We start from the raw sequence: 12,897 nt of genomic DNA on the forward strand, positions 1-12,897 counted from the left end.
CTTCAGAGACAGGATGGCCCTGACAACACCTCGATTTTGAGCTTCTAGCCTCCAGAACTGTAAGAGAATAAATTTCTGTTGCTATAAGCCACCCAGTTTATGGTACTTTTAATGGCAACCTTGAAAACTAATACAGATTTGAATGAAATGTTTCCAGAGAAGACAAACAGATGGCTAATAAGCACTTGAAAAGGTGCTCAACACCATGAGCTATTGGGAAATGCAAAGCAAAACCCCTTTGAGATACCACCTCACCCCCACTAGGATGGCTGTAATCTAAAAAGTGGACCATAACAAGCATGGGTGAGTATGCGGAAAATTGGAACACTCTGCATTGCTGGTGGGAACGTACAGTGGTGCAGCTGGTGTGGAAAACAGTTTAGCAGTTCCTCAGAATGCTGAACATAGTTACTATACAACCCAGTAATTCCACTCCTAAATACGTACCCAGGAGAAACGATAAATGTGTGTCCACACAGAAACTTGCACACAAACGTTTATACATCCAGCCAAATTCATACAGCCCAAAAGTGGATGCAGTCTAATGTCATCAGTTGATGAATGGATAAATTCAATGAGTAATGTCCGTACAACGGACTATGATTTGGCAGTAAAAGGGAAGGAAGTCATGGTAGACAGTACAACGCAGATGCATCACGCAAGCCCATCATGCAAAGTGGAAGCAGCAGGACGCAGAACGCCTCATGTGTATTTCATTTATATCAAACACACAGTCAAATCAGGAGAGATGGAAAGTGGATTTGTTGTTGCCAGGGGCTGGAGAAAGGCGGGAATGAAGACTGAGTCCTTAATGGACTCAGGGTTCCTTCTTGAGGTGATGACAATGTTCTGGAGTCAGATGGTGGTGACGGTTGCACGAGGTAGCGAATATACTAAAAGCCACTGAGTGATACGATTTAGAAGGGTGAATTCCAATGTAAGTAAATTGTATTTCAATAAAAGATAAAAGTAAAGACGCCGCCCTGTGTACAGCTGAGTCTGTTTGCACACATTGGCATGTTCCTCCTCTTAATCTCAAGGTCTATCTCGTCAGCTGAATAGAGGGCTCCGGGACTGAAGAGCCTTTATTTGTGAATAGAAATGGATCAGGTCCTTGGCGCATGAGATACGCCCCTGTGTCTTTGCCAAACCACCCATCTGGGGTAGTCAGAAACCTCACAGGTCAGACGGCTCGTGCGGCCGTGTCATGTTGGTCACTGCCTGACCACGTGGCTGTCCTCTCCCCTTGTCTCTTGTGCAGCACCGTGATTGTGTTTTACGTCCAGAGTGGGCCGCCTTTCAAGGTTCTCAAAGCTGCTGACGTGGTCCGAAATTTGCACAGGCAGCTCTCAAAGGAGAAGGCCGATTTCTTGCTCTTCAAAGTCTTGCGGATCGACACAGCAGGTATGTGGGGCTGTTCTTTCTGTTAGGGTCCAAGTAATCGAAGTATTTGCTGTCTATTCAGAATTGGGTAGCACTGAGCAAAACATCCCATCAAATTAAATGCATTGAGAATCCTATAGAAACCTAAATTACTACCCACTGAGGTTAAAGTGACAGATTTCTTGGAAGAGGTGGTAATAAGATCTGTTTGAGTCTGATGGGACAGTAGTGAGGTCACATAGACTTTTTGGACTGACTGGGCATGAAGTCCAATATTTATCTAATTAGAAATTAAATATTGAACTTAATTCCTCCAAGAATATGCATATGGGATGGTTCCTCCGGGAGTACTCTAAAAGAACCCAAATCAGCCTTGCCAGTCATGGCTAAGTTTTCGTGGCATGGAAAGAGGAGTGAGGTATGACCATTTTCACATTAATGTCCAGAGACTTATCGGCATCTGTTTCTACAGTGGCTTCCTCCGAAACGCTTACCAACTGCTCTCTGTCTCTGAGGGAAGCAAGAGCAACAGTGGTCGTGGGTTGGTTTTTAAACTATACTCCAGATAATGGTCATTGTCAGAAATTTCATATTTAAGCTGTCAGGACAGTGTTAAAAACAAGTGTTATGGGCTGGAAAAGCTGTGTTCATGTAATTTTTTCCCTGGACGTCACGGGGGTGTGACGGTGGTGTTTCATAGACGACTGGAAATGCAGGGGCTTCCAAGTGCCTTCCATTGCACCTCCGTCTTAGTCCCTTGCTTGCTGCCCCGTCCTGGCACCAGACTGACTCATGGGTGTAGTCGGAAATACAGTCTGGGCGAGAGTTCTCGGTCACGACCTTTTGAGGACCGTGAACCCCACATGATGTTGAAGCGGCTCTTCCAACAGGTGCTGAGGAAGGTGAGCGTCGTGAGGGACATGTCTGTCCACGACTGACGTCCTCAACACGCACTAACTTCGTTTCTTTAATAATCCCTTTTTTCTAGCTACAAAAGTAATGTCTGATCTATTGTAGGAAATTGGAAATATCCAGAAAGGCAAAAACACTTTAACAATCCTCTAGATTCTTGAGTGTAGAATCCCCACCCTTCAAACAACTTCTGTTAATATTCTGATGCATTTCCTTTCCTGGAAACATGTGATACAATCAGGATAACTGGATAAATATTTTTAATCTGCTTTTTACCTTCAAATTGTATTATGATCATTTTTTTCAAATCTTTTATAATTTCTCCCTCAGTGGACTATTTATGGCTGCACAGTCCTCCATCCTCGATGTGTTCAGCCCGTCCTCCACTCAAGGACTTTAAGGTTGATTTTAAAGAATGCGATAATTGAAGACAAATCTTTGTGCATATCACCAATTATTTTCACTGGGTAAATTCTTAGATTTTCTCTCTCTTAGGCCAGAGGGTACTAAGTGTTGGCGACATTTTTAAGGCTTTTATTACCTGATATGGATTGGCTATTTTCTGCCGTTTGCTTCCTGATGAGAGACCCCCTGCAGCCCCTCCATACCCTAAGAGGCTCTTGACTCAGCAGGATGTGTCTGTCAGGGCCCTGCTCATGAAAATCCACAGCGGGCAGAAGCCAGGCTCTCCCTTCTCCTGCTGCCATGCTAGCCTCAGCCGCGCCCGCCTCTTTGCAGGCTGCCTTCTGAAGTGCTCTGGCCACGGTCACTGTGACCCCATCACGAAGCGCTGTGTGTGCTCCCAGCTGTGGATGGAGAACCTGATACGGCGTTACATCCGGGATGGGGAGAGCAACTGCGGTGAGTCCGCGGGCTGGGGGTGCGGCTGTGGGCGAGGAGCGCGGGGACACCCTGTTTTGAAATACCAGAAGTGTCTGCCCTCCTCGGCTACTGTAAACCTTCGCCCTCTCCTCGCCTGAGGCCAAGGAGTAGTGCGTTAAGATCCTCCCCCCCACCTACCATCAATGCATCAATGCGGGCATGCCGGGCAGGCCGAGGCTTTTCTGTAGTACTTCCTGACGAGGAAATCCACTCGGGCGGAGCAGGGTTGGCCAGCCACCACCGGCATTGCTGAGACAGTTGCTTCGCGCCGCTTGGGCCATTTTCCGGGTGCACCTGCCCCAGCTTGGGCTCAGTTGGCCTTCTGGTGCAGTGTTCCCAGTGCAGGACCTGCTGCACACAGATGAATGGTAGAGTCTGGCCCAGTCCTCCTGGATGTCTGCCCAGGCGGTCACCAAGAATGGAGCTACTTTCTCGGCTGGTCCAGTGGGTGCCCTTATGTCTCTTCTGGGGAGGAATCTATTTTAATGTCCATCTATTTCCAAGAGTAATTTTGTTGCCTTTGGAATCCAGAAGGATGTATTTGGCCAAGAAATTTGAAAATAGCCAGCCCTTGGATTGTTATTCCAAGGAGCATGTGTAACATTTAATAGCGCCTGTGTCTTGGGGCCCTTGGTTTCTCTGTCCTAAATTGCTATTGCAAAGCTTCTCACATTGGATTTATGCAAGGATGTGGAAGGAATACAGATCGCCGTCTGGCTCTCTGAAAAGTGTCTTCGTGTCACAGGCAGCCATACAGATATTTTATTTGCCTTATTAAAACTAAGCCAGAACTATTTTGGTGGGGAGGGTTGTGTTTCTTGTGATTATGGAATGAATATTTTGATGTGTCATACATGAGTGTTCACAGCATTACTTCTTAATTAATTTGCTTTTGATGATTCTGTCCTTAAGTCAGCATGAAATATACCCCATGAGGTCCCTGAACCAAATGGACAAAAGTAGGGTGCTTGTAAATTGTTCTTGACTTACTTGCGTTTTATACTGTTTATGCTCTGCCGCCAGCCCGGTGAAGCCACAGGTGGCCTTCGCTCATAAGAACTCAGAAATACTCATTGTCAGTCACTGAAATAAAGTTGTTTTACAAATCGCGTGTAACCGTGTGCACCCCGGCTTTCTTGTCTTCCAGAGTGGAGTATATTCTATGTGACGGCGTTGGCTCTCACTGTGCTGGGGCTGATCGGGGGCTCGCCCTGGCTTTGCTTCTACTGCTGCAAGAGGTACTGGCCTGCTCCTTTATTCACGTGCTGGAAATGGGACTTGACAGCTGTAGTAGCTTCTGCTTGGGTTTGTTAAGCTGCTGAACCATTTGACAATCACTTTTATATGAAGACAAACTAGGCTTCCTAAGTCCTTTATAGGGGGCGCCTGGCTGACTCAGTCGCTGGAGCAGGCAACTCTTGATCTCAGGGTCGTGAGTTCAAGACCCACGTTGCGTGTGGGGCCCTACTTAAAAAAAAAAAAAATCCATTATATTGTCCTGCCCCCCACAAGGCATGTGTGCCCGGATGAATGGGATAATACCAAAGGCAGCTTTTTCTTATGCACCTTTCCTCTTCCCGAGAAGGCTCCGTGATTGCATATCAAATCTGATGTTATTTTCCATCAGTCTCACGTTGTGTTTACTAAGACACTCCTGGAGTGAGTGGCCTGACTGATTGGCCCTCCGCCCAGCCCTCCTTGGGAGAGGAAGGAGCTCCAGAAACACACCAATGCAAATTTAGGTTTTGATTCTTTTGTGTGAAGCAACAAATGGAATGTACCTCAATCCTATTGAATAAATGCAAAACTTTAATCCAGGCCATAGGATCACCAAAAAGTCTTGCGTTAGGTGTTTCCTTCTGCCTTCTTCCATGGAGCTGACCTCTGAGAAGCCCCTGAGCTGCCTCATCGTCTGACTCTTCCAGAACCCTGTGCCCAGCCCTCTGTGAGGAGATCTGTAGGGTCAGTGATTTCTCAAGTCCCTAGAAGACAGTGTTGGTGACCCACCATCTCACAAAACACTAAATGCTCTCCAAAGAAGACATGATAAAAAAAATAATAATGTAACCATAATTAATAGTTATTTTTTGAAACCACTCACATTTTCTTGGTTTTATTTGTGATTATTTTCCCTATAGTGAGGCTGGTAAAGGGGAACATAGACACTCAGAGGCCTAAATCCCAGTAAGCTTTCCCAGAGCCATTTGGGACCATGGGCACCCTACTGTGCTTGCTTTAAAAATTCTGCAAAAAATAACAATAAATGAAAAATTAAAGAAAATACACATTCTGCAGTTTCGTGGCAGATGTATCAAGCAGATGACAGGATGAAGAAAGTGGTTGACTGTGACCATTTTAAGTATTAATAAGTGCTATTAAGTATTTGCCATTGTGATGAATGGCTCTCCGTGCTTTATATATATTATTCAGTCCTCCCACCAACCATATAAAAAGGGACTGTTTTTACTCCCATTTTACAGGTGGGAACGTGGAGTCACGGAAGTATCAGAAGGTTATCTCAGAGTCACTCAGCTAGTAAGCACTAAATCAAGGATTAGAGGCTCATGGTCTTAGCCACCAACCTGGCAGAAAACTGTCCGAGTGCTGTGAAACTGTCCTCAGCATAACCTTCCCATGGCTTTGATGTGTGTTTTCAGATAATCCTCTGAAGTTGAGGATGACGCACAAAGGACCAGCCCAGTTGTTTTCAGGCTTTGTGAAAAATGAAATCCTGGGTCGTTGCCAGTTAATTTTGGGAATCTGTTATATTTCTGTTTTGTTTTTTTCCTGGTTGCTAGTTATATCATCTTTGCATCTTTGGACCTTCTAGGCCAGGATAGGTTCAGGGGGAAATGTGTGCATCTGGGTTTTTCCGAGTAAAGAATTACGGGGAAAAGCTCGCTGTGCCCGCACACAGGTTCTGAGAGGATGGCTCTCCAGGGCCCCGGCCCTCAGCCCGGGCTTAGCTGAGAGCCTGCAGTTAGGTGGGCACTGGGGGTCTGGCTGTCCTGCTCCTATTTGCTCAGAATGCATGCTGTGCCTTAGTCCCACCGAACCAGACCTGGCCACGTACGCACATTGTTCATACGAGTGCCGAGCCTTGCATTCTAAAAGCAAACCACTTCCTTTAGTGTTTTAATTCCTGGCTCCCGGTTCCCTTGCTAAGAATTTGAGTCGAACTTTTTGTTGTTCCTTTCAGACGAAAAAGGACTAAAATAAGAAAGAAAACCAAGTATACCATCCTGGATAACATGGATGACCAGGAGAGAATGGAGCTGCGGCCCAAGTATGGTAAGGTGGTCTGCGAGATGCTTACCTGGTGCGGTGAAAGGATTGGATCCGGGTGTTTGCCTGAGCGTTACCTTGGGTGAAGGGGGAACAGCAGGCTGGAGCCAGCAATTTAATTGGGAAGGAAGAGGGAGCCTGAGCTTCTGGGAAGAAAAACCTGCACCTATCCCAAGGATACGCAACAGGGAGGCATCGTTGTATTCTAAATTTCATGAAATTTTGGGGACGCACTTTAGGTTTTAATGGGTGAGGGATATAAAATGCCTCCTATCAGCTGAGCCCCCACCGAATGACTGCAGGCAAAGACTGCTTTTCAAACAGGTTTCCTCTCGTCATGGTTGGGGTGTGGGACGTGCGGCACCATTCCCCCCCAGCTCACCTCCGAGCACTGTCCCCTGCAGGTCTGCTCCCTGGGAAATATGGCCAGGTAACAGGTGGGCTTCGGCGTCAAGCGTTCCCTTAGCTGACCAGCCATATGCAGGTGAACACAAAGCTTTCACACAACATGGACTTTCTTCACAAAGTGAACCGCCTCCCATCCACCCCAGTGAACTGTCTGAGCCTCCTTCCTCAACCCTTAGAGACTTTCTAAACCTTCCCTGGCCCTCGGAGGCTGCCTAGCACTCATTTGTACGGGTTCTTCGTAATTCTGAATTTGTCACTAAATTCTCACAGAGGGACATAATCACTTTCAAAGCCGTGAGATGTAAAACGTTGTCCATAGTAAATGCTGAGGACCTGCCGTCCGAGCCGATGCTGATGGGTCGCTGGAGGTGGGCACTCCCTGCAGGAGCCAGGCCGGAGAGGGTGATCCCATGGAAGCCGGCTGAGCTCGGAGGCCGCGTGGCTGGCATGTGGGGAGTGGAGTTAGGGGCTCTGGCGGGGCAGGCTTTGCGGGAAGCGGAATTGAGAGCATACGTAGCCAATGCACACATGCTCGCCGTTCACGCATCCTGTAATGTGAGGTCTGTAAAGCGGCTTTAGACCCAAGAGCGTAACGTGCCTTCAGGTTGCCTCACGTCACCCGCCTTCCTCCTGAAGGACCCTCGTCCTTCCGCCGTCCCTGCTCCACTCAGAGAACCCCCATTCTTCTTCCTGCCAGGCTCTCAACCTCCCTCTGCACCCACCCTCTCGCCTAGTCTCTCGTCCCCTCCCCCCGACATTCTCATGACCCCTTCGGAGTCTCATAACCTCGAGCATGAACAGTAACTCTGTTTCCTACATAAATAACATCCCGCTCCAAGCACGTCACCCGTTTAATTCCAGGGCAACTGCCAGCTCTGTGAGACAGGTGCTGTGATGATCCCCATTTCACAGACGAGGAAACTGAGACACGGGAAAGCTTAACCACTTGCCCTAGTGACAGAGCCGGCGAGGGCCCATGGTGGGTCAGGCCGGGCCACCCGCTTCTCCCAGTATTTGTGGTGCATGTCTGCATACTCCGTGCCCTCCCCGGTCTTCCTGTCCAGATCCCGGCCTGTGTGAGATACCGCTGAGGCCATGCCAGCCGACCCAGCTGTACTTACCCATTCTCGATTCCCGTAAGATTGACTTTTTTTTTTTTTTTAAGATTTTATTTATTTATTTGACAGAGATAGAGACAGCTAGCGAGAGAGGGAACACAAGCAGGGGGAGTGGGAGAGGAAGAAGCAGGCTCATAGCGGAGGAGCCTGATGTGGGGCTCGATCCCATAACGCCGGGATCACGCCCTGAGCCGAAGGCAGACGCTTAACCGCTGTGCCACCCAGGCGCCCCCGTAAGATTGACTTTTAAACGTTTCTTGCCCGTTTTGAACCGTCTTCTCATGAGTCTTTGTCTTAAGCCCTTAGCTAGACACTGTCCATTCTCCGAGAGCAGGGGTCACATCTTATACCTCTTCTGTCTCTTATTTTGACCACCAGCAATCACATATTCTACCAAAAATACTTTGATTGAACCAAACAGTAAAACCGTAACAGCTTTCACTTAGTGTCTAGTGAGCGCCAGCTGCTGGGCAGCTGCTTCCCCCGCGCTGTTGCATGGAGTCCTCACCGTAAACCTGCGCAGTGCGTGCTGTGTCGTCTCCCGGTGTTAATGGTTACAGAGACTGAGAACTCAGGTTAGTCATCTTGTCCAGCATCACACAGCTAGCTGGTAAGTGCCAAAGCTTGGGCTCAAGCTCAGTGGTGACTCCAAAGCCCCTGTTGCTGCTCACCGGGCCCCCAACCCTGCTGTGTTGTGAGTGAGGCTTTGCAGGTGCAGAGAACAACTGGGTGCATGGGACCCACAACCAGAGCAACAACTGAGAGCCAAAAGGCCATTTCCCCCAAGATGCCTCTGTCTGCTTCTCCGTAGGCATTAAACACCGAAGCACAGAGCACAACTCCAGCCTGATGGTGTCCGAGTCTGAGTTCGACAGTGATCAGGACACCATCTTCAGCCGAGAGAGGACGGAGAGAGGGAATCCGAAAGTCTCTCTGAACGGTTCCCTCAGAAATGGAGCTCCCTTCAGCTCCTGCTCCAAGGACAGATAACGGAGCAGTTTGTAAGCTCGAGGGCCACCCGCAGGAATCGCTGAATCCAGGACCAGTGAATGGAAGTTAAAACACAGAACTAACTCATGTTAGAACCGTGCGGTGATGTCCTTTCACACTGGGCTGGATGTGTGTCCCTATATTTAAAAGATCTCTGCTTGGGGTGTTTGAGACATGAAACAAAGCAGAGACGTTGCTCTTTTAGCAGAGATGCTTGCTCATAGGGATAAAGGTTGGGGAAGATGCTGGGTATGTCCTTAAAGGAGTTTTGTGGCTGGCACCGTATTTATATGACCTGTGTGAAAATAACACCTAACACCTGTGTCCACTGCAGACCTTTAGGTAAGTTAAACACTCACTTAAAGAGGGCTGATTGCTCTCTGAAGCCGTGTTGGCCTTTGAGGACGACGTTCCGAACGCGGTTTCTCTGGTAGGACCCACACAGTCACATGGCTGTATATATTACAGTAGCTTATTTGAGGTGTGGGTTGTGGTCTGTGTACCGAGTTTTCTGTGCTGACCGAGACACCCATACACAGCAAAGCCCCCCAGTACGTTTACTCCTTGCTATGGCCGACCATGGTTTCTGTGCGCTCTGTAGGCCACAGCTCCTGGGAATCTGAGAGCTGAGTAAGAATCGTGTGATGAGGACCAGAGGCATAGCAAGCGAGGTGGGGGCGTAATGATACGTGGGAAATTGAAGGTCGCACGGTAACATTCTTTGCCTTTTCTTTCTCCTAGAAACACAGACTACCCTGAAGCCTCTCCTAGCCCCAGTGTACATGAAACACGATAAGAGTGATTATTAACCAGTGGAACATTTATTGAGTATGTCCATAGGCCATGCATTTGGATTGCCATAGATAGGGATAGTGACTCAGCAACTTTGTACATATTCTCAAACTCAGAAATATGGTCCTTCCTAATCAGGGTGGTATGCTCATGGTAATTGGCCCCTACAGACACTTTCCATGGTAACATTGCCACATTCACTTCATATGCTTAAAAAAATGTATTAAACCCTTTTTTTTTTTTTTTGGCCAAATCTGATTTTAAATGTATGGGGAAAAAAACACAAAACCATCCCTAACCAAAGAGCACCCCAGAGCAGTGACCTGGAGTGAACTGTAGCCTAAGGAGGTGGCTGGTTCACGGTGGTTCTCTGTCCATCCACAGTCCCGAGGCTGGTGGCCTGGGAGGCGCCCTTGGCATTCTTCGGAAAGATTAGAATAGAGGTGGGGCGCATCACAGATAGAAGCAGTGTTGTGGCCTCAGGCGTGAACACACCTAAATAGTATCCTGGTGCACAAGTTTCTGTGAAACTAGGATTGCTTTATCATGATTATGTGGAAAAACAAGACGATTAAACCACCGGGTTTAAACCATCAGGCCGGGACCAAGAGAGAAAACTGGGGGTCCCTGAACAAAATGAAACTTGCAGATGCTTTTGTCCTCTCTGGTCATATTTATCCTCATGGGATCATCTTGTTTTTAATGTTGGTACTTTCTGGGGGATGGCAGAGCTAAAGAGTATGTAAGACTGTAATTTTATTTAAAAAAATAAGCTCTTGGTTTATGCCTCGGCTTTCTGTATTGCTATTCATTTCAACCTACTATCTGTGATGTTGGAAAGAAGATGTGATGGTTTTTACACCAATGTTTATCTTCACAAACTTAATATCTGGCATACCTAGTGAACAGAGTTATGTTGTTTTGTGTACAACCAGAAATTTCTGGCTTCGAGGAATGCAGAATAGGAGGTGGGTAGAGTGCAACGATAAAGAAGGGAGCGAACGGAGCGAACGTTTGTTAAGTGCTTAACGTGCATAATACATGTATTATATATACCCAACTGGTCCTTACAGTCAACCTTGAAAAGTAGATAATATTATTCTCATGTTGCAGAGAACGACCTGGAGTCCCAGAGAGGTTAAGCCATTTGTGCAAGGTCACACAGCCAGAGTGCTAGATCTGGGAACTGAATGCAAATTTCTCAAGCTGTAAAGCCCATGTTTTTACCCTCCTCCCTGACGACACGAAGAACTCCCACCTTCAGCTGTTGGACAGCAAATTCTGGCGGGCCTTTTGGACCATTTGTTCCTGGGACCCAGAGAACTTCCTTCAGATGGTGGAGAGAACACAAGACACAGAGAAGCTTCCCTCGTCCCTCCTGCGGGATGACACCCTGTGCCACAGCTCTGGGTTTCAGAGTGCCACTTCCGCCTCCCCTGGCCTCTCTTCCCCACAGGTGCACCTTGACCTCTAGTGCACCAGGAAGCAGTCCACCGTGGGTACCTCTCAGGCCACGGGCCGGGCAGAGCTCGGGGTGAAGAAGAGCTGCCTGCTGCCTGCCCTCCCATGGTGCATCCCCAGGGCCAGTGGAGAGAAGTGTTAGGAGAAGCCCGCCCACGAGACCCTTCCAGCCAGTGCAAGAGAATGTGACCTGGGTACTAAGAGGCCAGTCATGTTTGTGACTGAAGAATGCACCCAAAGACGTGTAGCGCGTCAGGCTCCTCAGCCTGGGGGTGGAGGGTCCCGGACGGTCTGGGTCACCCTGCACTCTAAGTTATTTCCCAGGTCTGACCAGGTCTTACTTGTAGGACAGCACGTATGAGACATGGCCAGTCTAAGTAAAGGTGTTTGTATTTCCGCAATGCCTCGTCAGAGCTGGGGGCTTCGTGTGAGGGGCTTCCCTTGGGTGGGAGTCGCCAAGCTGGCCTGCAACCTGTTTTGTGCCGCCCTCGAGCTAACAGCGGTTTCCAAATGTTTGGGGGAAAAATCATAAGGCTGTCTTGAGACTTCGGTGGAGTTTGGGTTTCAGTGTGCACAAAGAAAGCCGTGATGGAACACCCACCCCTCGCTCCTGCTTCTGCGGACATCAGTGGAGCAGTCTCCAGAGCCTGTCCCAGCCCCAAATATCCACTGCCTGGCCCTTCACAGAACAATGTGCCCAAGCCCACGTCCCGGCACTTCCTACCTTCTTCAATGCACTCAGCACGGAGTCTGCTGGAGTTTCTCTCTCTGCCCCTCCCCCTTGCATGTCTGCTCTTTCTCTCTCCAAAATAAATGAAAAAGCCTTTAAAAACAAAACAGAACCAGTCATTCCAACGGGCACAGGCAGGGGCGGGCAACGTCCTGTTTCTTGCTCTGGGTGCTGGTCACAGGGTGTGCTCAGCTTATGAAGATTCAGCAAGTTGTTCACTTATTCACTTATGTACTCTTCTGGGCATGCATGTTACACTTGAATGAAATTTTAAAATTTTTAATTTAAATTCAATTTAGTTAACGTATACTGTACTATTAGTTTCAGGGGTAGAATTTAGTGATTCATCAATTGCAATAACACCCAGTGCTCAATAAATCACATGTTCTCCTTAATATCCATCACCCAATAATAAGAAACCTTGCCAAGTGATTTTACTTCCAAAGCCAACTAAGTATAAAGGGATAGCAGGAGGGATTTCCTTGGTGGTGGCGGCGGAACAGTTCTGTATCTTGATGGTGGTGGTGATTATACAAACCTTCCTACTGATGGGATTAAGTTGGATAACACACACATTCACATAAATGAGTGTACAAGAAACTAGGGAAACTGGCAGAAAGCCTGTATTAACAGTATGAAACTAATGTCAGTTTCCCAGTATTAGTTATGTAAGATGGTAACCACTAGGGGAAAATGGGTGGAAGGTAGAGAGGAATCCACTACTTTTGCAACCTCCCATGAGTTTATAATTATTTCAAAATAAAAAGTTGAAAGATGTTGGTAAGCAGCCAGATTCATGATTAAGAGTCAAATACTAAACGTTGTTCCATTAAAGTCAGCAACAACAACCACAACCAGCATTTCTCCAACTAAACAGTCTCCCTTTTTGAGATGAGTTTAGGGAATGGCCAGATTTCCTGTATTTGAAGCCTACTT

General features: G+C 47.6%; 1 protein-coding gene across 4 annotated transcripts in view; it reads left to right on the top strand.

Annotated features, from left to right (window-relative positions):
• Positions 1–8,978, top strand: part of KIAA0319 (KIAA0319 ortholog) — a 72,247-nt gene extending 63,269 nt beyond the window's left edge. For 2 of the 4 annotated variants that reach the window (XM_040644921.1, XM_040644922.1), the window contains 5 exons: positions 1,262–1,404; positions 3,034–3,156; positions 4,325–4,415; positions 6,377–6,468; positions 8,800–8,978. In XM_040644921.1, the coding sequence (XP_040500855.1) occupies positions 1,262–1,404; positions 3,034–3,156; positions 4,325–4,415; positions 6,377–6,468; positions 8,800–8,978 (628 nt within the window). Of the gene's footprint in view, positions 1–1,261; positions 1,405–3,033; positions 3,157–4,324; positions 4,416–6,376; positions 6,469–8,799 lie in introns of those variants that run through there. The other 2 variants (XM_040644923.1, XM_040644924.1) reach the window with 2 other exon arrangements.
• Positions 8,979–12,897: the final 3,919 nt, after the last annotated feature.

The sequence above is a fragment of the Ursus maritimus genome, unplaced genomic scaffold (genome assembly GCF_017311325.1).
Source record: "Ursus maritimus isolate PB19 unplaced genomic scaffold, ASM1731132v1 scaffold_30, whole genome shotgun sequence".
In the NCBI taxonomy this organism is placed as follows: domain Eukaryota; kingdom Metazoa; phylum Chordata; class Mammalia; order Carnivora; family Ursidae; genus Ursus; species Ursus maritimus.